The 25518-nt window shown below is 41.3% G+C and overlaps 1 protein-coding gene across 1 annotated transcript; it reads left to right on the forward strand.

The window, feature by feature from the left end:
• Positions 1 to 7553: 7553 nt before the first annotated feature.
• LOC106587468 (tryptophan 5-hydroxylase 1) lies at positions 7554 to 18164 on the forward strand. The gene is made up of 11 exons (XM_014175880.3): positions 7554 to 7737; positions 10593 to 10748; positions 11410 to 11602; positions 11981 to 12081; positions 12616 to 12683; positions 12935 to 13131; positions 13494 to 13629; positions 16576 to 16702; positions 16817 to 16912; positions 17019 to 17152; positions 17289 to 18164. The coding sequence occupies exons 1-11, from the start codon at positions 7636 to 7638 to the stop codon at positions 17461 to 17463; spliced, it is 1485 nt and encodes a 494-aa protein (XP_014031355.1). The 5' UTR covers positions 7554 to 7635; the 3' UTR covers positions 17464 to 18164.
• The last annotated feature ends 7354 nt before the right edge of the window (positions 18165 to 25518 follow it).

The following is a 25518-nucleotide window of genomic DNA, read 5'->3' on the forward strand; positions in this document are numbered from 1 at the left end:
GCAACCAAGCTTTAACTTCCTGACTGATGTCTTGAGATGTTGCTTCAACATATCCACATAATTTTCCATCTTCATGATGCCATCTATTTTGTGAAGTGCACCAGTCCCTCCTGCAGCAAAGCACCCCCACAACATGATGCTGCCACCCCCGTGCTTCACGGTTGGGATGGTGTTCTTCGGCTTGCAAGCCTACACCTTTTTCCTCCAAACATAATGATGGTCATTATGGCCAAACAGTTCTATTTTGTTTCATCAGACCAGAGGACATTTCTCCAAAAAGTATGATCTTTGTCCCCATGTGCAGTTGCAAACTGTAGTCTAGCTTTTTTATGGCGGTTTTGGAGCAGTGGCTTCTTCCTTGCTAAGTGGCCTTTCAGGTTATGTCGATATAGGACTCGTTTTACTATGGATCTAGATAATTCTGTACCTGTTTCCTCCAGCATCTTCACAAGGTCCTTTGCTGTTGTTCTGGGATTGATTTGCACTTTTCGAACCAAAGTACATTAATCTCTAGGAGACAGAACGCGTCTCCTTCCTGAGCAGTATGACGGCTGTGTGGTCCCATGGTGTTTATACTTGCGTACTATTGTTTGTACAGATGAACGTGCTACCTCCAGGCATTTGGAAATTGCTCTCAAGGAAGAACCAGACTTGTGGAGGTCTACAATTTTTTTCTGAGGTCTTGGCTGATTTTCCCATGATGTCAAGCAAAGAGGTACTGAGTTTGAAGGTAGGCCTTGAAATACATCCACAGGTACACCTCCAATTGACTCAAATTATGTCAATTAGCCTATCAGAAGCTTCTAAATCCATTATATAATTTTCTGGAGTTTTCCAAGCTGTTTAAAGGCACAGTCAACTTAGTGTATGTAAACTTCTGACACACTGGAATTGTGATAAAGTGACCTATAACTGAAATAATCTGTCTGTAAACAATTGTTGGAAAATGACTTTTGTCATGCACAAAGTAGATGTCCTATCCGACTTATCAAAACTATAGTTTCTTAGCAAGAATTTGGGGGAGTTGAAAAACGAGTTTTAATGACTCCATTAATTATAGTTATTATAGTTTGGTCAGGACGTGGCAGGGGGTGTTTGGTTTATGTGGTTCGGGGTTTGTTAGTCTATGTTCTATGTTAGTATATTTTCTATGTTCTATCTAGTCTTTTGTATTTCTATGTGTAGTTAATTGGGGTTGGACCTTCAATTGGAGGCAGCTGGTTATTGTTGCCTCTGATTGAGGGTCCTATAATTAGGAGTTTGTTTTTCATGGGTTTTTGTGGGAGATTGTGCTTGTTTAGCTGTGTGCCTGACAAGACTGTTCAGTTCGTTTGTGTTTTGTATACATTTGTGTTTTCCTTCTTCACCAAATAAAAAGAAGATGAGTATATATTTTCCCGCTGCGTCTTGGTCTTTACCCTATGACAGCCGTGACACATCAACCCAGACTCATTACATCATCAGCCATTCCAACATCAGTGACAAATACGGTGCACTTCAATTAGGTCCCTCTACGTATTTTCCAAAGTCTGCTCATACTGCATATCTAGTGTCAACAGTCCTATAATTACACCATGGTCATGGAACAGTGATTTGCATGCTTATTGTGTAATCTGATTTAGACAGATGGCAAACATGGTATTTTACACTAAGACGTTTTTCTTAACCTTTGTTTGACAGGAGTCTACTTCTTATATAAAGGTGACAGACAGGTGTTCAATGTTTATCAAATAGGTTCCAATGGAAACAGGAGGAGAATATAAGCTTCATTCTGGTTGTCACATGGGTGATAGATGCAGAGGCACAGGATGAAAAGCATGTATTCTGATAATCAGATGGGTGAGCATAGCTTTCCTCCCCCATAATAGAAGACTCTTCAAAAAGGGCTCTGACAAAAGACACTCTCCTGCTGAAAGAGAGGTGCATACACTCAGTCTTTTTAATTAACATCTCCTCTACACGTGAAGTATACAAAAAACATTGACAATGTAGCACAAAGAATCTAGGACTATACCAAACAATTAAATATAATTTTCAAACCTTTGCATAGTAGGGTAAATGTACATAATTTTACCGAAGTCTGTTCCTATTATTCTATTTGTCAAGACAATATTTCCCAGTTTTAGTCAAGAGCTATGTACTCTCCGCTATGTATTTATTTGGACAGTGAAGCTAAAACGTTTAATTTGGCTATACACTCCAGCATTTTGGATTTGAGATCAAATGTTTTATAAAGTATGAGGCGATTGCACAGAATGTCACGTTTTATTTGTTGGTATTTTATATACAGTACATATCTGTTTACCATTTACAAATGACAGCACTTATGTCTCTAGTCCTCCCATTTGAAGGTGTCAGAAGTAATTGGACAAATTACCCTTTTAGTGTATTAAATGTAGTCAAAGGTTTAGTATTTGGTCTCATTTTCCTAGCACGCAATGACTACATCAAGCTTGTGTCTACAAACTTGTTGGATACATTTGCAGATTGTTTTGGTTGTGTTTCTGATTATTTTCTGCCCAATAGAAATGAATGGTAAGTAATGTAATATGTCATTTTGGAGTCACTTTTATTGTAAATAAGAATATAATATGTTCTTGAACACTTCTATATTAATGTGGATGCTACCATGATTACGGATAATCATGAATGCATCGTGAATGAATAATGATGAGTTAGAAAGTTACAGATGCACAAAGATCATGCCCACAAAACTTGATATTTGGTATGATATTTATCATTATTCATACCAAGCACACATCAAATCCCACAAAATCGACATTTTGCAATGGCCATCTCATCTCAATCTTGAAACCCATTAAAAACCTTTGGTTTGAATTGAAGAGGGCAGTCCGTAAGTAAATAAGGAAATGCATTAATGTGGTAGAATGAAGACATTTTAAATGGTGAGAGAATCAGTTGAGTGAAGCATTGGTACATGATTTTAATAACACACCTTAAACTAGAATTACATTCTCATCTGTCCAGATGTACTGAGACCAAATTGACTGTAAGGGTGTGAAGGAGGGTAGAGGGGAGAAAGTGGGGGTCAATGGGTAGCAATGAACAGGATTAGAGTCCAGTAATCCCCACCCAGACCCTCCTAAAATGAGACTCACTCTCAGCCCCTTGCTCGCTCTCATCATCCTCACCTCAGACTGACCTTTCACATGGGCTAGGTTTCAGACAAACTTGAGCTTTTCTGGAAAGTGATGTGAGAATGTCTGGTAAACTGAGGGTCAGTAAAGATGGGGGGGGGGGGGGGGGGGGCTATTGTGTATCAAATGTTTCCCTTCAATAAAAACATCTGACAGATGGAAAGAGAGGTTTGAGCAACCAGTCAATAAACTGATCTTTGAATACATGTTTCAATGCTTGGCAAAGATTCAAACAGACAAATGTTTTAAACGTCTTCAGTGTGAAGGTCATGGTAGTCATGCAAGCTTCTCTGACATGGTTACTCACGGCTTAGCCTGGTTGTTGCCGATGTGGAAGAGATGAGGGAGACACAGATTAAGTAAATCTCATGCTGTGCAATAATCCTGCTCTCCAATCTCAATGCATCTCAAAAGGCTCATCCCTTCAAGGTGCTAAACCAGGACATCACAGTTATCTGAAATTTGTGTCTTCTCAATGTCAACTCATAATGTCACCATGCATTCATCATCACAAGGGTGTCTGTTGTCCACACAAAGACGTCAACGATTAAATCTGATCGCACCCTGACCTATCATTGCATTGCCAATAAAGGAGTCAAAATAGGCCCTTATTTCAGTGGGCTTTATATTCTGATAGACCAAAATGTTGAACCAAATTCAACTTGCCGTAATCTATCCAGTCCAGACAATGGTCCATGCAATTGAAAGACAAAATGAAACCTGATGCAAACCAATACGAGCGTAAATGAACTTGAATGAGGGGATAATGATGAATATGCTGTCTTGCATTATACCGGATACTGATCATTAGACTGTATGAAGATGGTCCAGGCTCCATGGTTACTTTAGAGAACATGATAACACACAAGGCTTCATAGTTCTATTGGCTGGAGTGTAGAGGGACTGAGCTCCATAATTACATTAGACATCATAGTGATGGATCTGACTCTGAATTGTGAGTACGTATATTTGAATGGGCAAGGTCTCATATTGAGTTTCCCACAGACAGGATGTGATGTTGTGAATGTGAATGTGGCTGCTGTTTCCTAAGGATAATTGACAGAAAAATGTGTGCTCTGTACATTACAAAATATATGTCAAATATGTCAGGCTGCTTAATGATAAACCTATTGGCAAAAGGTGAAATTGTCAAATTGTTTTATTATATTTATTTGCTAATAAAAAAAAGTGCAAGTGAGTTTGTCTTATGTGAGAACCTAATCAGCTAAACAGTATACAATAGTAGGCTTCACAAAAATATTTCCTATAACTAGAATAATTTCTGGGATATTACTGGATTCCTGGCCTCCTTACTGCACTTTTCCCACCACAAACTGAAGAGAGGTCAAACCATATCCATCCCCTCAGACTATCTATACTAATAAGGCTACACACGAAACCATATCCTCATTCCTAGATAACCCCCTGCCTGATCCTCAGGTCTCTGTATCCCCTCACTCATAGAGGTCATAGACCTCTCATGTAACACACACACACACACATATCCACACAAATAGTGTGTAGCCTATAACTGTATACAGGCTTCATTGCACAGAACACTTCACACAACCAGTATTTAACTATTTTCCACTAATCCTGCTAAAACTGTCTCTTTTCCAATTCAGTCGGAGGTAGAAGTGAATTGGGGCACTGAGTAGCCTCTTTGCACATGGTCTAATTAGATGGGTATTTGAGACGCACAAAGCAGCGCGTGGTCAGTCTTGTTTACCGGCAGTCATGCCTAGCCTACGTCAGTCTCTCAGTCTAGTGACCGAGGAGTGGAGGTGGAGACAAAGACCAATAAAGCAGGAACGGTTGCGTGAGAATGTCTGAATAAAAGATTAGTCATGTGTTGCATTTATTTTTCCTAAAGGAAACCCTCATTATTTGCACTTTTAATGCAATTACTAACGGTGTGAGCTTGTAAACACAAGAATTGCTCATAACATCCACATCATTATTATAATACGACCACTGTTCATTAACACGTTTATGATGTTGTACCAAGCTCCCTTAGGAACATAACGCCCCCGCTCCCTCGGGTTTGTCATACAGTAGCCAAACATGTGCAACTGGGTCCTGGAGTTTTTCAGGAAGTACAGTGCATTCGGACCCCTTGAATTTTTCCACATTTTGTTACGTTACAGCCTTATTCTAAAATTGATTCAATTGTTTTTTTCCCTTATTAATCTACACACAGTACCCCATAATGACAATCCAAAAACAGGTTTTTAGAAGAAGAAAAAAATGTATTAAATATAAAAACTGAAATATCATGTTTACATAAGTATTCAGACCCTTCACTCAGTACTTTGTTGAAACACCTTTGACAGCGGTTACAGCCTCGGGTCTTCTTGGGTATAGCGCTACAAGCTTGCACACCTGTATTTTGGGATTTTCTTCCATTTCTCTCTGCAGATCCTTTCAAGCTCTGTCAGGTTGGATGGGGAGTGTTGCTGCACAGCTATCTTCAGGTCTTTCCAGAGATGTTCGATCGGGTTCAAGTCCGAGCTCTGGCTGGGCCACTCAAGGACATTCAGAGACTTGTCTCGAAGCCACTCCTGCGTTGTCTTCGCTGTGTGATTAGGGTCATTGTCCTGTTGGAAGGTGAGCTTTCACACCAATCTGAGGTCCTGAGCGCTCTGGAGCAGGTTTTCATCAAGGATCTCTCTGTACTTTGCTTCATTCATCTTTTCCTTGATCTTGACTAGTCTCCCTGTCCTTGCCGCTAAAAAACATCACAACAATATGATGCTACCACCTCCATGCTTCACCATAGGGATGGTGCTATGTTTCCTCCAGATGTGACGCTTGGCATTCAGGCCAAAGAGTTCAATCTTGGTTTCATCAGACCAGAGAATTTTGTTTCTCATGGTTTTAGCAAAGTCCAAGCGGGCTGTCAAGAGTCTTTTACTGAGGAGTGGTTTCTGTCTGGCCACTCTACCATAAAGGCCTGATTGGTGGAGTGCTGCAGAGATGGTTGTCTTTCTGGAAGGTTCTCCCATTTCCACAGAGGAACTCTAGTGCTCTGTCATAGTGACCATCGGGTTCTTGGTCACCTCGCTGACCAAGGCCCTTCTCCCCCGATTGCTCAGTTTAGCCCACTCTAGGAAGAGTCTTGATGGTTCCAAACTTCTTCCATTTCAGAATGATGGAGGCCACTGTGTTCTTGGGGACCTTCAATCCTGCAGACATTTTTTGGTATGCTTCCCCAGAACTGTGCGTCGACACAATCCTGTCTCAGAGCTCTACAGAAAATTCCTTCGACCTTATGGCTTGGTTTTTGCTCTGACATGCACTGTCAATTGTGGCACCTTATATAGACAAGTGTGTGCCTTTCCAAATCATGTCCAATCAATTGAATTTACCACAAGTTGATTCCAATCAAGTTGTAGAAAGATCTCAAGGACAATCAATGGAAACAGGATGCAGCTGAGTTCAATTTCAAGTCTCATAGCAAAGGGTGTGAATACTTATACAAATACATTTTTTATATATATATATATATATATATATACATGTGCAACAATTTCTAAAAACCTGTTTTCACTTTGTAATTATGGGGTCTTGTGTGTAGATTGCCAAGGATTTAAAAAAACATTTGAATAAATTTCAGAATTAGACTGTAAAGTAACAAAATGTGTAAAAAGTCAAGAGGTCTGAATACTTTCCGAAGGCACTGTATAGGCCTAGACTACGATGGGAAGCGGGGCAGGACTATCTGTCACCACTATTTAATATACTCTTAGTTACATTCAGGTTTGGTATTTCCTGTGGCCTTTACTCAGCAGGTGTCTTTCAAAACGTTCTCTAACCACACTTAAAAGAGAACAAGAGGAAGACTACAATGACTAATTGTATACCAAATAAATGTGTAAATATCAAGGTCTACAGCAGGTCACGTTTTGTGTGTACGGTATAGATAGATCTCTTATTTTGGAAGCCGCAGAACCGTCCAGATGGGGGAAACTGTCCATTACGCTGTGGTGCTGAATTTTTTATAGGGATGAGTAGTTGGGATTGTGTGGTTAAAAAATGTAGTTTATGTACAGTAAATGATATGACATCGATATGAAAACCGTTAGACCTGGGATGCTTTGCTGTTGGTTTTCGGCTGTATGATAGGCTTACATTTCCCTCGTGTCAATTAGCAAGCAAGCAATCACAACTACACCAACAGTACCTCATTATTATAGGCTACTGATTCCCTTCATGAAAGTGAATCTTTTAGTAACCATCAGTGTGTGACATTAATGTGAGATTAGTTGTATAACCATTACCATGTTACATTTAGGCATATAGTTGTGATACTCCTCCCCCCCACCCCATCCCTACCCCCTCCTTCCACTCAGTGTTCATAAATACTGAGGCGCCTTGTGCTTTGAGTGAGAGACTCATAGGTATATCATAGCAGTTACAGCAGCAGTGGACTGCCTTACTTATTCTCACTCAAACATATCAATCAAAGGACTTTGACATGTATTCAAACAAGATTGACGGGCCGCGCAGAGGAAGGTCTTTCGACTCTATGAGTTCTTCATTGCATACTTGTTACGAGGAAAAGCAACTGAATAATGAGGTAAGTTAAATTTATATTGTAATTAAATAATAACTGGCTAAACTAAACGAAATTATTTTTCATGGAACAATACAAATGAACAGTCATTTTACTTCGAATTGTCTTTGATTTAATACGCTTTTGGCAAAGGCTTGAATAATCAAACATGAAGCATTTTACTTTTGACTTCAATTATCACACATAAAGGACTTACTTTTGTTGCGTCAATCTGTAATCTTACCCTCCACTTCATTAGTTCATTTATTTTCTGTGCATATCAGAGTTTTCCCCTCCCCTCTGGTTAGGTTTAGCTAGCTCTCTTATGTCTGCCATAAACCACCTAAATCTGGAGACAAATGAGATGCGTAGCCTACGTCATACAATAAGGAGGTCATCGCAAGATACATTATAGTAAAGTGAAATAAAGGAGCACGCAGTCATAACTTTTCAGAACGCTTACGCCGCAGATCTTCGCAGACATCAGACTAGATAAAATAAGTTATTTGTCTGTGTTCACAACGAGCCACTGCATCTTGATTTAGGCATATTATTGAGATATAAACTAAAACCAAGCACGTAATTGATAAGAATGTGCACGTACAACATGTTGATTTTAATTGTATTTCCTGTCAGTAAATGTACATTGAATTTAGATGAATTAGCCTATTCCAAAAATATTTCTAATATTCTGATGATTGACATAGACTGGCCCCAAAAGACATTTGGCATCAACTGAAATGAAACCGACAAAATCAACAATTTGAACACCTCAAGATGATAAGAGAACATACGTCCAGGATATGTTCCCTTGATGGATTTATTGCTGCGCTGAAAGTAGCCATCTATAATCCCGGGTTGGATTTGGATTGGAGAGCGCTATCATTCGTCACCAAATGCGATTACTGCTGCAGATCTCTTTACAATGAGACAGACACAAAATACATTTTGCCTACCGGAAAAAAATTCGACAGTTTAACGCTTCCAATCTATAGACTAATTAAGTGTGGTAAATATTTAGACCTAACAATATCAGTCTAAATTATGATCTTATTATTTTGTCCCTATACTTTATTTGCTGTCACAGTTTTAAAGTTCCTTCTGCGCGCAGCCAAGTGTAGTCGCTGTCCAGTGCTGAAATCTCGAAGTAGCCTGATTAGGTGGAGTATTCAGTTTGCATTCAGCTGCAGTGAATACTGTGATTGTTTACTCTTAACCCTCCTGTTGTTTTCGTTTCATGTTAATTAATTCTGTGTTCCTGGTCCAAAATGACCGCCCCATTATAGCTGATTATAAATCCATAATAATACATATATTATCACCTGTTGTGATATGTTGTGTTAGATATTTTTTTATCAACTTAAGTTCTTGTGAACATTACACGTTTTGAACTTCTATTTGCTATTTATGGCCTGTAGGCCTCATAGACCTGAGCTCATAAAACTCGTTTTTGAGTAATACAAACATAATGTATGGATAATTTTGACTATAACAAATACTCAGATAAACATATTGTGCTATTTATCACAGACTACTTTGTGTCAAAGTTTAACAAGGACATTTGTTTTGAAACCATTTCACATTTTTAAATAGTGACAAGATTTTATGTCATCAACCCGGATATGGCGTGTCTCGTTGGCCTGGGGTCATCGTGATAACATTTTCAGCCGACAGCCGACCTCTCCTCTCTGGTGGGGATGAAGACCAGGACAAATTCCCATTCTTTGACCGGAATGTAACAACAACCTCAGCAGGGCCCTCTTCCTCATCACCGGATTGTTCCACATCGGGTGTCTCTTGGTCTGGATCATATTCTGTGTTGTCTTCAACTTCTGACACTTTCTCCTCTAATGTATCTTCACTGTCAATTTCCTGGCCTCTCTCCTCCTTACCAGTGTCATGATCAAAGATATGATCAAGAGCCTCACATACAGTATATCAATGGCATTTGTGCTGCCACAGAATGAATTGTGAGCAAGGCCTCAAAAAAGCTTGATATACCAGAGCTGCGAGAATATTATATCTATATATCTAGATATTATTGAAACAATGTTGCGATTGTTTGTGAGAATGCCAACAAGTGTGGTTGCCATGGGGGAAATATTCTATTCACGTGGGGGTTGCCACGGAAGCCAAGAAGGGGAGTGAGGTGTGTGTGTGTGTATGTGTATGTGTGTGTGTGTGTGTGTGTGTGTGTGTGTGTGTGTGTGTGTGTGTGTGTGTGTGTGTGTGTGTGTGTGTGTGTGTGTGTGTGGTGTGTGTGCTCAAACACACATGCATGTGGTGGTCTGGGAGAGGAAGTGTGTCCATCTGATGAATGGGCATGTGCCTGAACTACATTTTATACACTAATTGTAGTCTCACCCATTAATTTCTAATGGGAACGCCACAGGTGTACAAAAGTTAAATAAAACACCCAAAATGTCAGGAAAATTATCAAAATGTATTTTGTGTGTTCAGATGCGCTGTGGGGACGAAGTCATGGAACCTTATGACAATCAGATTAAATTAACTACATTTTTCAGAGGGAAAACTTGAAAATCGGTCCAATTCGACCGGAACACAGCAGGAGGGTTAATTTACACTTTGGTTGTGTAAATACATTGTTTGATTTGGTTGCCCTTTCTTTGTGAGGCTAGCAAACTCTTGTTCAAATATGGCTCTTACGCACAGGATATTGAACAAATCCGTAGGCCTATTAGTCCATCTAAAACGCAGCTTGCCCTTTCAAACAAATTGTCATCGGAGGTGATGTGCTTTTCCAAAACAATTAAGTGTATCATAGCCCAAAACACTGCCAAATCCTTACTTTCCACAAATAGGCCTAGCCAGCTCCGAGGTTTGTTTTTCATTAATATTTTCCCTCGCTTTCCCAACAGATGAAAAAGTGTACCTTCAGCAAGATCGATGAGAACAAGGACAACAAGAGTTCATCTTGGGAGAATGGTCGCTCTTTGGAAAAGGGTCGCACAGCCATCGCCTTCTCCCTCAAGAATGAAGTTGGCGGGCTCGTTAAGGCACTTAAACTTTTCCAAGTAAGGTTGAATATTTTAAAGTAGGCTATCACATACCAAACGGGTGATGGTAGACACCAGTGTTGGGAAGTAGTGAACTACATGTAGTTCAACTAGTAATTTAACTACATTTTGCAGTAGTTTGGTGGTAGTTGAACTCAAATCAAATCTTGGTAGTGTTTTCATTACTTAATAACTTTTTGGGGGGCATGTAGCGGTGAAGCTAAGTACTGGGACTACAGACTACTTTTTTGTTGCAAAATAAAATATGTGTGAGGTAGGCAATCATTTCCTTTCTTTTTCAGCATTGGACTTGCCTAATTCTCACTTGAAACATCGTTTTTGTGTTTAATAGGCTAAATTACACATTCTGTTAACATCTGACTCCAAAGTGATCTGTTCATGCAACTTGTAGTCTATGACATTTCAGATTTAGATATGATAATTTATAAAGAAGTAGTTTGGATGTAGTTAACACATTTTTCTAAGTAACTTTAGGTAATTAAACTATATTTTCTTAAGGGTAGCTTTAGTGTAGCTTAACTTCTTCCAGTGTGAAGTAATTGGTAGCTTTGTAAACAATCTTTTCAGATTAGCTTCCCCAACACTGGTAGAGACATTATCATGCACATCAAGATACATGACATAACTTTAATAGTCTTGTTATTATCATCATCACCAGGAGAACCACGTCAACCTTGTTCACATCGAGTCCCGAAAATCGAGGCGGCGCGGCTCAGAGTTTGAGATCTTTGTTGACTGTGACAGCGGCCACGAGCAACTCAAGGAGCTCACTGACCTGCTACGAAAGCACGCCGCCAACGTAGTTGATATGGACCATGACCAACCTGACAATTCCAGCCTGCCTGAAGAAGGTAGGCCTAGCTGCTACTTTTGAAATTATTACAGAGTCCCTAAAGTCTAGCCACGTAGGCTTATTACCTATTACCAGACTAATTACCTCTGCGTGTAGCGAAAGAGAGACTTCCAGATTGTTGTACGAGGTTACTAAAGGGTCAGTGCTATCCGGAATCCTTGGGACATCCCTACCCCACACCCTAACCTTAACCCCTAACCTTAACTGAACCATAACCATATCCCTTACCTGTCCATAACCCTAACCCTTACCTTAATCATTTTAAATGTAAACTTCAGTGAGGTAGGGATGTCCCAAGGATCCCGGATAGCCCCAGACATGACTAAAATCTAGTGTAGAGGCCATCCCAGATCATCCCATGTTTCTTTTGTTTCAGACACTGAAGATATTCCCTGGTTCCCAAAGAAAATCTCAGACCTGGACATGTGTGCTAACCGTGTCTTGATGTATGGCTTAGACCTGGATGCTGATCACCCAGTAGGCATACCTTCTAATATGCTCTGGTCAATGACTTTACATTCTAGTTGCAAGCCTATCTGACCATAGATATCCTATAATTATTTTTAAATAAAAATGTTTAATGAGTGTGGCAGTCACACTCCTTTTGTAATTTTTGAGCTTTTATTGAAGAGATAGAATAGTGTTGGAAAGACAGGGGGAGTCAAAGGGCAGTGGGCCTGATTTGAATCCATGCTGACTCTGGTATACATGTGTGCCAGGGTCAGCGGCTTAGACCACTAGACCACCATAGGCCACAAGATATCCAATAATTCATAATATAGGATCTCTATGTCTCAGACTCTCACTGACCTACTGAAACAGGAGGCAAACCTGTGACAATGGTACAACTATCAAAGCCAGTTAGAACTACACTGACTGTATTAGAGTGGCAGATGGAGGATTAGACTAATACTTCTGTTGTGATAAGCGGCACACTTACAGAATAGCCACTCAGTAAGTCAGTGCATGACTTGCTGTCACACCTCAATTACTTATCTTTTCTGTCTGGAGGGCTTCAAGGACAACGTCTACCGCAAAAGAAGGAAACACTTTGCTGATCTTGCCATGAGCTACAAACAGTAGGTCATATTATCATGCTTTGTGAGATCTGATTTGGAAAGCTATGATGCTATGTGTATTTTTTACTTTAATGTCCTAATGCACACAGGTATAGTTAGACATTTATACTGTATTTAAAAAAAGTCACCTTTATTTAACTAGGCAAGTCAGTTAAGAACAAATTCTTATTTACAATGACGGCCTACAGTGTCATTGTAGTGCTACTCTCTTTCATTATCTTTCTGTTTCTCTCTTTCTCCCTCTCTTTTAGTGGGAATCCAATTCCACATATCGAGTTCACAGAGGAGGAGGTGAAGACCTGGGGTGTGGTCTATCGGGAGCTCAATAAGCTGTATCCAACCCATGCTTGCCGGGAGTACCTAAAGAACCTGCCACTGCTCTCCAAGCACTGTGACTGCAGGGAGGACAACATCCCCCAGCTGGAAGATGTGTCACACTTCCTCAGAGGTGAGACAGACAGAGTCTGCCGCTGTGCATGACACCACACAGTCTCATTCAGTCTGATGCTCAGCCTTCCCTGTAGCTCAGTTGGTAGAGCATGGTGTTTGCAACACCAGGATTGTGGGTTTGATTCCCACGGGGGGCCAGCACAGATAAAAAATGTATGAAATTGTATGAAATGTATGCATTCACTACTGTAAGTCGCTCTGGATAAGAGCGTCTGCTAAATGACGTAAATGTAAATGTTTATCAGCATAATGAAGGCTATTGTAAAATGAAAAGTGTGGATTTAGGGGTATCAAATTAGATGTTGCTGAATGTGTCGTGGCCTTTTACATGAGTAAATACGTATGTGTGTGTTTCATCAGAACGCACAGGCTTTATCATTCGGCCCGTGGCAGGTTACCTCTCCCCACGAGACTTTCTGGCAGGTTTGGCTTTCCGGGTTTTCCACTGCACTCAGTATGTTCGCCACAGCTCTGACCCTCTCTACACACCTGAGCCGTAAGTACCCCTTGACACATGTTACATTAATAAGGAGAAGTTAGTCTAGGCAAATGTTAATTCACTATCATTGTTGAACATAAATCCATCTGATGTTGAGTATATCAGTGTGATGTTCATAGTCACATACTGTAAACATAGCAGTGCGTCACCGTACCGAAAATCATCGTAAAGGAACAGTGAGTATCATTCCATACAAAGAGCCTGTATTTGATTGAACAAGCCTGGCCTGTCACACCCCTAAGCACACTTAACTCTTCCGGCTGATTGCAACTCAAAAGGGCATTTTCCACAGCTACAGTCCAGCATGAGATAGGTACTCAAAGGTGCTTCTGCATACATAATCATTCAAATCAAATGAAATCCAACTTTATTGGTCACGTACACATGGTTGGCAGATGTTATTGTGTGTGTAGCGAAATGCTTGTGTTTCTAGTTCCGGCAGCGCAGCAATATCTAACAACTAATATCTAACAATTCCACAACAAATACCTAATGGAATAAGGAATGGAATGGAATAAGAATTTATAAATATATGGATGAGCAATGGCAGAGCGGCATAGGCTAAGACGCAATAGATAGTATAGAATACAGTTTCTACAGTTTAAGTCGGAAGTTTACATACACTTAGTCATCAAAACTCGTTTTTCAACCCCTCCACCAAATTTCTTGTTAACAAACTATAGTTTTGGCAAGTCGGTTAAGACATCTACTTTATGCATGACACAAGTCATTTTTCCAACAATTGTTTACAGACAGATTATTTTACTTATAATTCACTGTATCACAATTCCAGTGGGTCAGAAGTTTACATACACTAAGTTGACTGTGCCTTTAAACAGCTTGGAAAATTCCAGAAAATGATGTCATGGCTTTAGAAGCTTTTGATAGGCTAATTGACATAATTTGAGTCAATTGGAGGTGTACCTGTGTGGATGTATTTCAAGGCCTACCTTCAATCTCAGTGCTTCTTTGCTTGAAGTCATGGGAAAATCAAAAGAAATCAGCCAAGACCTCAGAAAAAAAGTGTAGACCTCCACAAGTCTGGTTCATCCTTTGGAGCAATTTCTAAATGCCTGAAGGTACCACGTTCATCTGTACAAACAATAGTACGCAAGTATAAACACCATGGGACCACGCAGCCGTCATACCGCTCAGGAAGGAGACACGTTCTGTCTCCTAGAGATGAACGTACTTTGGTGCGAGAAGTGCAAATCAATCCCACAACAACAGCAAAGGACCTTGTGAAGATGCTGGAGGAAACAGGTACAAAAGTATCTATATCCACAGTAAAACGAGTCCTATATCGACATAAACTGAAAGGCCGCTCAGCAAGGAAGAAGCCACTGCTCCAAAACCGCCATAAAAAAGCCAGACTACGGTTTGCAACTGCACATGTGGACAAAGATCGTACTTTTTGGAGAAATGTCCTCTGGTCTGATGAAACAAAAATAGAACTGTTTGGCCATAATGACCATCGTTATGTTTGGAGGAAAAAGGTGTAGGCTTGCATGCTGAAGAACACCATCCCAACCGTGACGCACGGGGGTGGCAGCATCATGTTGTGAGGGTGCTTTGCTGCAGGAGGGTCTGGTGCACTTCACAAAATAGATGGCATCATGAGGAAGAAAATGATGTGGATATATTGAAGCATTGACCCCAAGCATACTTCCAAAGTTGTGGCAAAATGGCTTAAGGACAACAAAGTCAAGGTATTGGAGTGGCCATCACAAAGCCCTGACCTCAATCATATAGAACATTTGTGGGCCGAACTGAAAAAGCATGTGCGAGCAAGGAGGCCTACAAACCTGACTCAGTTACACCAGCTCTGTCAAGAGGAACGGGCCAAAATTCACCCAACTTATTGTGGGAAGCTTGTGGAAGGCTACCCAAAAAGTTTGATCCAAGTTAAACAATTTAAAGGCAATGCTATTTAAATACTAATTGAGTGTATGTAAACTTCTGACCCACTGGGAATGTGATGAAAGAAATACGAGCTGAAATAAATCATTCTCTCTACTATTATTCTGACATTTCACATTCTTAAAATAAAGCGGTGATCCTAACTGACCGAAGACAGGGAATTTTTACTCGGATTAAATGTCAGGAATTGTGAAAAACTGAGTTTAAATGTATTTGGCTAAGGTGCATGTAAACTTCCGACTTCATCTGTACATATGAGATGAGTAATGCAAGATATGTAAACATTATTCAAATGGTATTATTAAAGTGATTAGTGTTCCATTTATTAAAGTGGCCAATGATTTCAAGTCTATGTAGGCAGCAGCCTCTCTGTGCTAGTGATTGCTGTTTAACAGTCTGATGGCCTTGAGATAGAAGCTGTTTTTCAGTCTCTCGGTCCCAGCTTTGATGCACCTGTACTGACCTCACCTTCTGGATGGTAGCAGGGTGAACAGGCAGTGGCTCGCTCGGGTGGTTGTTGTCCTTGATGATCTTTTTAGCCTTCCTGTGACATTGGGTGCTGTAGGTGTCCTGGAGGGCAGGTAGTTTGCCCCTGGTGATGCGTTGTGCAGACCGCACCAGCCTCTGGAGAGCCCTGCGGTTGTGGGCAGAGCAGTTGCTGTACCAGGCAGTGATACAGCCCGACAGAATGCTCTCAATTGTGCATCTGAAAAAGTTTTTGAGGGTATTAGGTGACAAGCCACATTTCTTCAGCCTCCTGAGGTTGAAAAGGTGCTGTTGCGCCTTCTTCACCACACTGTCTGTGTGGGTAGACCATTTCAGATTGTCAGTGATGTGTACGCCGAGGAACTTAAAACTTTCCACCTTCTCCACTACTGTCCCGTCGATGTGGATAGGGGGGTTGATTGTTTCAAAAATCTAATGGAAGAACACTTGGTTACACTGTCATAAATTTGCACATGTCCACCCATTAGCTTAATAATCCACATACTGTATGTATGTGTGTTTATGTTTGCATTACAGAGACACATGTCATGAGCTGTTGGGTCATGTCCCTCTGCTGGCGGAGCCTAGTTTTGCCCAGTTCTCCCAGGAGATAGGTCTGGCTTCTCTGGGGGCCTCAGATGAGTCTGTCCAGACGCTGGCCACCGTAAGTGCTGTTTCCATTATAACAATATCCAAACACTATGCTTGAATTTAACCGTTTTTCTTGTCTAACTGATATATTCAAACGTTGTTGGCTTTTTGTGTTTTTGTTTTGCAGTGTTACTTTTTCACAGTAGAGTTTGGCCTGTGTAAACAGGAGGGAAAGATGAGAGCCTACGGCGCAGGACTACTCTCCTCTATCAGTGAGCTGAAGGTAAAAGTATTTCATATTAAGATTAATATTCAAACACCATTTAAAGCGTAAAAACACCATCTGATGCAAAGGAAAAATCCTAAAATACTTATTTTCCCTCATACAGCATGCACTCTCTGACAATGCAAAGATCATGCCCTTTGACCCCAAGGTCACCTGCAAGCAGGAGTGCATTATCACTACATTCCAAGATGTCTACTTTGTGTCAGAGAGCTTTGAAGAGGCCAAAGTCAAGATGAGGTAGGTCAATTGTGACATTACTTTCTTGGCTGTTCTGTGGGCAAATAAACTGTTAGTGGGCTAATAAACTATTCTTTCACCTTTCCAAACCTGGGCTTAGATATGTTTTTGTCATCATCTGTTTTTATGCACACAGGGAGTTTGCCAAGACCATCAAGCGTCCGTTTACTGTGAGGTACAACCCCTACACCCACAGTGTGGACGTGCTGAAGGACACATCCAGCATCAACAGCATGGTGGAGGATCTGAGACATGAACTGGACATCGTGGCCGACGCCCTACAGCGCCTTAACAAACACTACGCTGTCTGACCAGCCTGCCTGGCCCTCATACTTGCAAGGGTTGCAGAATTCTGGTAACTTTCCCAACATTTCCAGGTAGTCCAGAAATCCTGGTTGGAGGATTCACAGAATCAGGAGGAAATAAGCAAGAAATATGATATCCTCCAACCAGGATTTTTGGAAAACCTGGGAATTTTCAGAAATGTTGCAACCATATACCTGACACAGTCCTGTACTGCTGTCTGTAGTTGTCTACCACCTGATCCTTACCAAGCAGCTCACTGCTTTAATCCTACTCACTGATATCCCCAAACAGCCTTTTACCTACAAAAAAAATGATAACTCTTAAAATTCAAATGTTATATTAACTTTATTAAATTATTAACCAGTAGTTTACTTTAAAATTCAATACATTTTTGGGTTTGTCATGTGAATAATAATATTGACAAGGATGATTAGAATGTGACCGAAACTGACCTTTCCTTGGCTCTTGCTTATAATGACTAATATTCTCTTGTTTTTTATATGCAGTATTTCTTTTCTATTGAAAGTTCTATCTTAATGCAACAGGAGTCTTATAGATATTGTATTGTACTCGTTTGGCATAAACCGTTTCAATACATTTGTGAATGTGCTCGTGTGGATGTAAAGTTACATGCTTGTGTGTATAGTGAGTGACAGTCTATACATGTATTATCACATTGCACAAAGCATAGAGATGTGGTAGTATTATATGAGTGTGTGTGTGTGTGTGTGTGTGTGTGTGTGTGTGTGTGTGTGTGTGTGTGTGTGTGTGTGTGTGTGTGTGTGTGTGTGTGTGTGTGTGTGTGTGTGTGTGTGTACCTTATCGACCTTCTGCTGCTACTACTGTTGACCTCCAGTTGTCTATTTCACATAAGATGTTCAAGGAAGGAATTTATGTGCATGTATTTGTGTTTGGAAGATGACATGAATGTACTTCTATTGAAAATCTTTAATTTGTGTAAAAAGATCCCTGGTAAACCAATCCTTGCATTGAGAAGTGGTTGTCTGCATTCTGGGCTTCTAGCTATGGGGAAATATTTACAGTAGTTTCTTTGTTCTGTTTTTCTCTCATTAAATGTACTCCATGTTCACACACTGTGTTATACTATGCGCTATGATTGCTAATAATTACTCATCATTATAATTCAAATTTCCTTAGCGAACACATAAAAAACGAGCCACATCCAGGAGGATATATATAAAAGCAACATGTTTCATGAGCTAAAATAAAATATCCCATAAATATTCCATGCACACATTTATTTCTCAAAACTGGTGTGGCATATCAAGAAGTTGATTAAACAGCATGGTCATTAAACAGGGGCACCATGTGCTGGGGACAATAAAAGGCCACTCTAAAATGTGCCATTTTGTCACACAACACAATGCCACAGATGTCTCAAGTTTTGAAGGAGTGTGCAATTGGCATGCTGACTGCAGGAATGTCCACCAGAGCTGTTGCCAGAGAATTGAACGTTAATTTCTCTACCTAAGCAGCCACCAACATTGTTTTAGAGAATTTGGCAATAAGTCCAAATGGCCTCACAACCGCAGACCACATGTAACCATGCCAGCCCAGGACCTCTAATTACTGCCTCTTCACTTGTGGGATGGTTTGAGATGAGCCACCTGGACAGTTGATGAAACTGTGGGTTTGCACAAACGAAGAAACAGTCAGAAACCGTCTCAGGGAAGCTCATCTGCATACTCGTCATCCTCACCAGGGTCTTGACCTCATTGCAGTTTGGCGTCATAACTGACTTCAGTGGGCAAATGCTCACCTTCGATGGCCACTGGCATGCCGGAGAAGTGTATTCTTCACGGATGAATCCCGATTTCAACTGTAACTGGCAGATGGAAGATAGTGTGTGTGGCGTTATGTGGGCGAGTGGTTTGCCGATGTCAATGTTGTGAACAGAGTACCCCATGGTGGTGGTGGTGGGGTTATGGTATGGGCAGGCATAAGCTACGGACAATGAACACAACTGCATGTTCTCAATGGCAATTTCAATGCATAGAGATACTGTGACGAAATCCTGAGGCCCATTGTCGTGCCATTCATCCGCCGCCATCACCTCATGTTTCCGCATGATAATGCACAGCCCCATGTCGCAAGGATCTGTACACAATTCCTGGAATCTGAAAATGTCTCAGTTCTTACATGGCCTGCGTACTCACCAGACATGTCACCCATTGAGCATGTTTGGGATGCTCTGGATTGACGTGTAAGACATCGTGTTCCAGTTCCCGCCAATATCCAGCAACTTCGCACAGCCATTGAAGAGGTGTGGGACAACATTCCACAGGCCACAAGCAGCAGCCTGATCAACTCTATGCAAAGGACATGTGTGGCGCTGCATGAGGCAAATGGTGGTCACACCAGATACTGACTGGTTTTCTTAACCACGCCCCTACCTTTTTTTCAAGGTATATGTGACCAACAGATACATATCTGTATTCTCAGTCATGTGAAATCCATAGATTAGGGCCTAACGAATTTATTTCAATTGACTGATTTCCTTATATGAACTGTAGGTCAGCAAAAGTATTGAAATTGTTGCATGTTGCGTTTATATTTTTGTTCAGTATAACTACCTTTAAAGTAAGCTAAAAAATGTCTCAAGCAACACAGAGTTAGATTGAGATTGTTTAACAGAAGACGCTCTATTCTTCACCGGCTGCAATATAAATCGATGGCCAGAGGGGGGAGGGATTGTATAACTTTATGGAAAAATAGTAACTCTCACACATGGCAGGAGGGGTCAACCTTGGTTATGGCCTAGTAGCATTTGTGCAATGAGTCGTTTGTCAAAGTTATGATGAGGCTACAATTGGCATCACATAGAACATGCACTATATGCATTAATTGCATATGGAGTGTTTGTTCTCAAGACACACCCCACACATTGGGGTATTAATCAGATTGAGGATGCAGGATGGAAAGGAAGTCATAAGGTGGTTTGATGCAGGATCAGGTGGGGTAGACATCTATCTCACTGCTGTGATAGTGCTTTTCCCCCATACTCCTAGGATATACTATTGCAAACACTGAGTGGTGTGGGGGCTGCACATCCCTCTAGTGGTGTGGGGGCTGTGCTTTGGCAAAGTGGGTGGGGTTATATCCTGCCTGTTTGGCCCTGTCCGGGGGTATCATCGGATGGGGCCACAGTGTCTTCTGATCCCTCCTGTCTCAGCCTCCAGTATTTATGCTGCAGTAGTTTATGTGTCGGGGGGCTAGGGTCAGTCTGTTACATCTGGAGTATTTCTCTTGTCTTATCCGGTGTCCTGTGTGAATTTAAATATGCTCTCTCTAATTCTCTCTTTCTCTCTTTCTGTCTTTCTCTCGGAGGACCTGAGCCCTAGGACCATGCCTCAGGACTACCTGGCATGATGACTCCTTGCTGTCCCCAGTCCACCTGGCCGTGCTGCTGCTCCAGTTTCAACTGTTCTGCCTGCGGCTATGGAACCCTGACCTGTTCACCGGACGTGCTTGTTGCACCCTCGACAACTACTATGATTATTATTATTTGACCATGCTGGTCATTTATGAACATTTTAACATCTTGACCATGTTCTGTTATAATATCCACCCTGCACAGCCAGAAGAGGACTGGCCACCCCTCATAGCCTGGTTCCTCTCTAGGTTTCTTCCTAGGTTTTTGGCCTTTCTAGGGAGTTTTTCCTAGGGAGTTTTTCCTAGCCACCGTGCTTCTTTCACATGCATTGCTTGCTGTTGGGGGTTTTAGGCTAGGTTTCTGTACAGCACTTTGAGATATCAGCTGATGTATATATAAATAAATTTGATTTGATTTGATTTTGACTGAGGACATGTTAGTTTGGTCATGTTGCATAGGCAGTGCCGATGAGAGAGAATGAGAATATAATTAAAGAGAAGCGTCCTAGAAGGCAGAGTTCCACTGTTGACGTTGAGACTGGTGTTTTGCGGGTACTATTTAATGAAGCTGCCAGTTGATGGCTTGTGAGGCCTCCCACTCCTCTTTTTATTCTGGATAGGGCCAGTTTGTGCTGTTCTGTAAAGGGAGTAGTACATAGTGTTGTACGAGATCTTCAGTTTCCTGGAATGTTCTCGCATGGAATGGCCTTCATTTCTCAGAACAAGAATAGACTAATGAGTTTCAGAAGAAAGTTCTTTGTTTCTGGCCATTTTGAGCCTGTAATCGAACACACAAATGCTGATGCTCCATATACTCAACTATTCGAAAGAAGGCCAGTTTTATTGCTTCTTTAATCAGGACAACAGTTTTCAGCTGTGCTAACATAATTGCAAAAGGGTTTTCCTATGATCAATTAGCCTTTTAAAATGATCAACTTGGATTAGCTAACACAGCGTGCCATTGGAACACAGGAGGGATGGTTGCTGATAATGGGCCTCTGTACGCCTATGTAGATATTCCATAATAAAATCTGCCATTTCCAGCTACAATAGTCATTTACAACATTAACAATGACTACACTGTATGTCTGATCGATTTTATGTTATTTTAATGGAGACAAAAATGTGCTTTTCTTTCAAAAACAAGGACATTTCTAAGTGACCCCAAACTTTTGAATGGTAGTGTATATGTATATACACTGCTCCAAAAAATAAAGGGAACACTTAAACAACACAATGTAACTCCAAGTCAATCACACTTCTGTGAAATCAAACTGTCCACTTAGGAAGCAACACTGATTGACAATACATTTCACATGCTGTTGTGCAAATGGAATAGACAACAGGTGGAAATTATAGGCAATTAGCAAGACACCCCCAATAAAGGAGTGGTTCTGCAGGTGGTGACCACAGACCACTTCTCAGTTCCTATGCTTCCTGGCTGATGTTTTGGTCACTTTTGAATGCTGGCGGTGCTTTCACTCTAGTGGTAGCATGAGACGGAGTCTACAACCCACACAAGTGGCTCAGGTAGTGCAGCTCATCCAGGATGGCACATCAATGCGAGCTGTGGCAAGAAGGTTTGCTGTGTCTGTCAGCGTAGTGTCCAGAGCATGGAGGCGCTACCAGGAGACAGGCCAGTACATCAGGAGACATGGAGGAGGCCGTAGGAGGGCAACAACCCAGCAGCAGGACCGCTACCTCCGCCTTTGTGCAAGGAGGAGCAGGAGGAGCACTGCCAGAGCCCTGCAAAATGACCTCCAGCAGGCCACAAATGTGCATGTGTCTGCTCAAACGGTCAGAAACAGACTCCATGAGGGTGGTATGAGTGCCCGACGCCCACAGGTGGGGGTTGTGCTTACAGCCCAACACCGTGCAGGACGTTTGGCATTTGCCAGAGAACACCAAGATTGGCAAATTCGCCACTGGCGCCCTGTGCTCTTCACAGATGAAAGCAGGTTCACACTGAGCACATGTGACAGACGTGACAGTCTGGAGACGCCGTGGAGAACGTTCTGCTGCCTGCAACATCCTCCAGCATGACCGGTTTGGCGGTGGGTCAGTCATGGTGTGGGGTGGCATTTCTTTGGGGGGCCGCATAGCCCTCCATGTGCTCGCCAGAGGTAGCCTGACTGCCATTAGGTACCGAGATGAGATCCTCAGACCCCTTGTGAGACCATATGCTGGTGTGGTTGGCCCTGGGTTCCTCCTAATGCAAGACAATGCTAGACCTCATGTGGCTGGAGTGTGTCAGCAGTTCCTGCAAGAGGAAGGCATTGATGCTATGGACTGGCCCGCCCGTTCCACAGACCTGAATCCAATTGAGCACATCTGGGACATCATGTCTCGCTCCATCCACCAACGCCACGTTGCACCACAGACTGTCCAGGAGTTGGCGGATGCTTTAGTCCAGGTCTCTGAGGAGATCCCTCAGGAGACCATCTGCCATCTCATCAGGAGCATGCCCAAGCGTTGTAGGGAGGTCATACAGGCACGTGGAGGCCACACACACTATGGAGCCTCATTTTGACTTGTTTTAAGGACATTACATCAAAGTTGGATCAGCCTGTAGTGTGGTTTTCCACTTTAATTTTGAGTGTGACTCCAAATCCAGACCTCCATGGGTTGATAAATTGGATTTCCATTGATTATTTTTGTGTGATTTTGTTGTCAACACATTCAACTATGTAAAGAAAAAAGTATTTAATAAGATTATTTCATTCATTCATATCTAGGATGTGTTATTTTAGTGTTCCCTTTATTTTTTGAGCAGTATATATTCCTAATCCATTCCTTACTTAGATTTACATGTATTCTGGGTATATGTTGTGAAACTGTTAGATATTACTTGTTAGATATTACTGCACAGTCGGAGATAGAAGCACAAGCATTTCGCTACACCTGCAATAACATCTGCTAAACACGTTTATGTGACCAATACAACTTGATTTGATTTCATCACTAGTAGAAAAAAATAATAAAATGTGATGTCATCCAGAGACACAGAACCTCTCTCCAGAGACTAATCTATAGGGAAGACCAGGATGACAGTAAAACGTTATGTTCTTGTGTGTGTGTGTAATCAACATTTGCCATAGTGTTTGTGTGACACACTGTTCTCTCTTTTTCTGTGTGGATTGGTTTCACAGGATTATTCAGGGCTTTATATAGCTGTACACAACTCCCTCCATACTGTTATGCCCCAACATCTGTGAAGATCCTATGCCACCTGGAAGAGCGAGTATCAGAATGACACGTTATCAATGCCACAATGTGACAACCACACAACTAGTATGAGTTTGTTTTATTTCTATGGTGACAACACCAAAAACAAGGGATCTGGAAAGACTGCTGTGCTGAAAAAGGAACGAATAACCACTGGAGGAGTGACACAGAGGGAGGAAATAAGGAGGGAGTGTCCAGAAGGGAGTGAAAGAGAGAGAGACATAACAGTGGGGAGGATAGATCTCCTGCAGATAAATAAACGGAGACACAGGGAGAGCATAGCATGTCGTTTCCTGAATGTGTAACATATACTTGCAGAACATAGTGACATCATGTCAACTCCTATGCTTTAAAACTGGACAAAAAGGGAAATGCTTTTTAGATAATTGACTTCCTCTTGTTTGCTCATAATGTGAGACAACCTGAAGGCTGCACCTCTTGAGCTGGTCCTGCAGGCTCTAGTTTTATCTTATCTTGATTATTGTCCAGTCATATGGTCAAGTGCAGCAAAGAAGGACCTAGTTAAGCTGCAGCTTGCCCAGAAGGCTAATATCAATACTATGCATGCCAGTCTCTTTTGGCTAAGAGTTGAGGAAAGACTTACTGCATAGCTTCTTGTTTTTATAAGAAACATTAATTTGTTGGAAATTCCAAATTGTTTGCATACTCAACTTACACATAGCAATGAAGCAGGAATTCCCCAGGGTAGCTGTTTAGGCTTCTTGCTTTTTTCAATCTTTACTAACGACATGCCGCTGGCTTTGAGTAAGGCCAGTGTGTCTATGTATGCGGATGACTCAACACTATACACGTCAGCTTCTACAGCGACTGAAATGACTGCAGCACTTAACAAAGAGCTGCAGTTAGCTTCGGAATGGGTAGCAAGGAATAAGTTAGTCCTAAATATTTACAAAACTTAAAGCATTGTATTTGGGACAAATCATTCCCTAAACCCTAAAGCTCAGCTACATTTCGTAATGAATAATGGGGATCCATAATAAATACAAATTCACACTTACTGCACCAGCCATGCCACCAGGGTCTTTCACAGTCCCCATGTCCAGAACAAATTCAAGGAAATGTACAGTATTATACAGAACCATGATTGCATGGAACTCCCTTCCATCTTATATAGCTCAAGTGAACAGCCGTCCTGGTTTCAAAAAACGAATAAAGCAACACCTCACAGCACAACGCCTCTCCCCCATGTGACCTACTTGTTGTGTGTTTGTACTGACATGAATGTGTAACTAATAGATGTACACACTACATGTTAATGTTTTTAAATGTATGTCAATTGGAAAGTCTTTTGTCTGTAATGTCTTTTTCATTATGTGTCGGACACCAGTAAGACTAGTGGGGATTCTAATAAAATCTCAAATAGAAATCTGGAAGTAAACATTTCACTGTAAGGTCTACACCTGTTGTATTTGGCACACGTG

Source organism: Salmo salar, chromosome 26 (assembly GCF_965601325.2).
Source record: "Salmo salar chromosome 26, fSalSal1, whole genome shotgun sequence".
In the NCBI taxonomy this organism is placed as follows: Eukaryota; Metazoa; Chordata; class Actinopteri; order Salmoniformes; family Salmonidae; genus Salmo; species Salmo salar.

What these genes read in the sequence shown, in the direction of transcription:
- LOC106587468 (XM_014175880.3), top strand. Translation starts at nt 7,636, where the DNA reads ATGTATTCAAACAAGATTGACGGGCCGCGCAGAGGAAGGTCTTTCGAC. An exon ending in CTGTCCAGACGCTGGCCACC is followed by an intron (nt 16,703 to 16,816) that starts GTAAGTGCTGTT and finishes TTTGTTTTGCAG; the next exon opens with TGTTACTTTTTCACAGTAGA. An exon ending in GAGGCCAAAGTCAAGATGAG is followed by an intron (nt 17,153 to 17,288) that starts GTAGGTCAATTG and finishes TTATGCACACAG; the next exon opens with GGAGTTTGCCAAGACCATCA.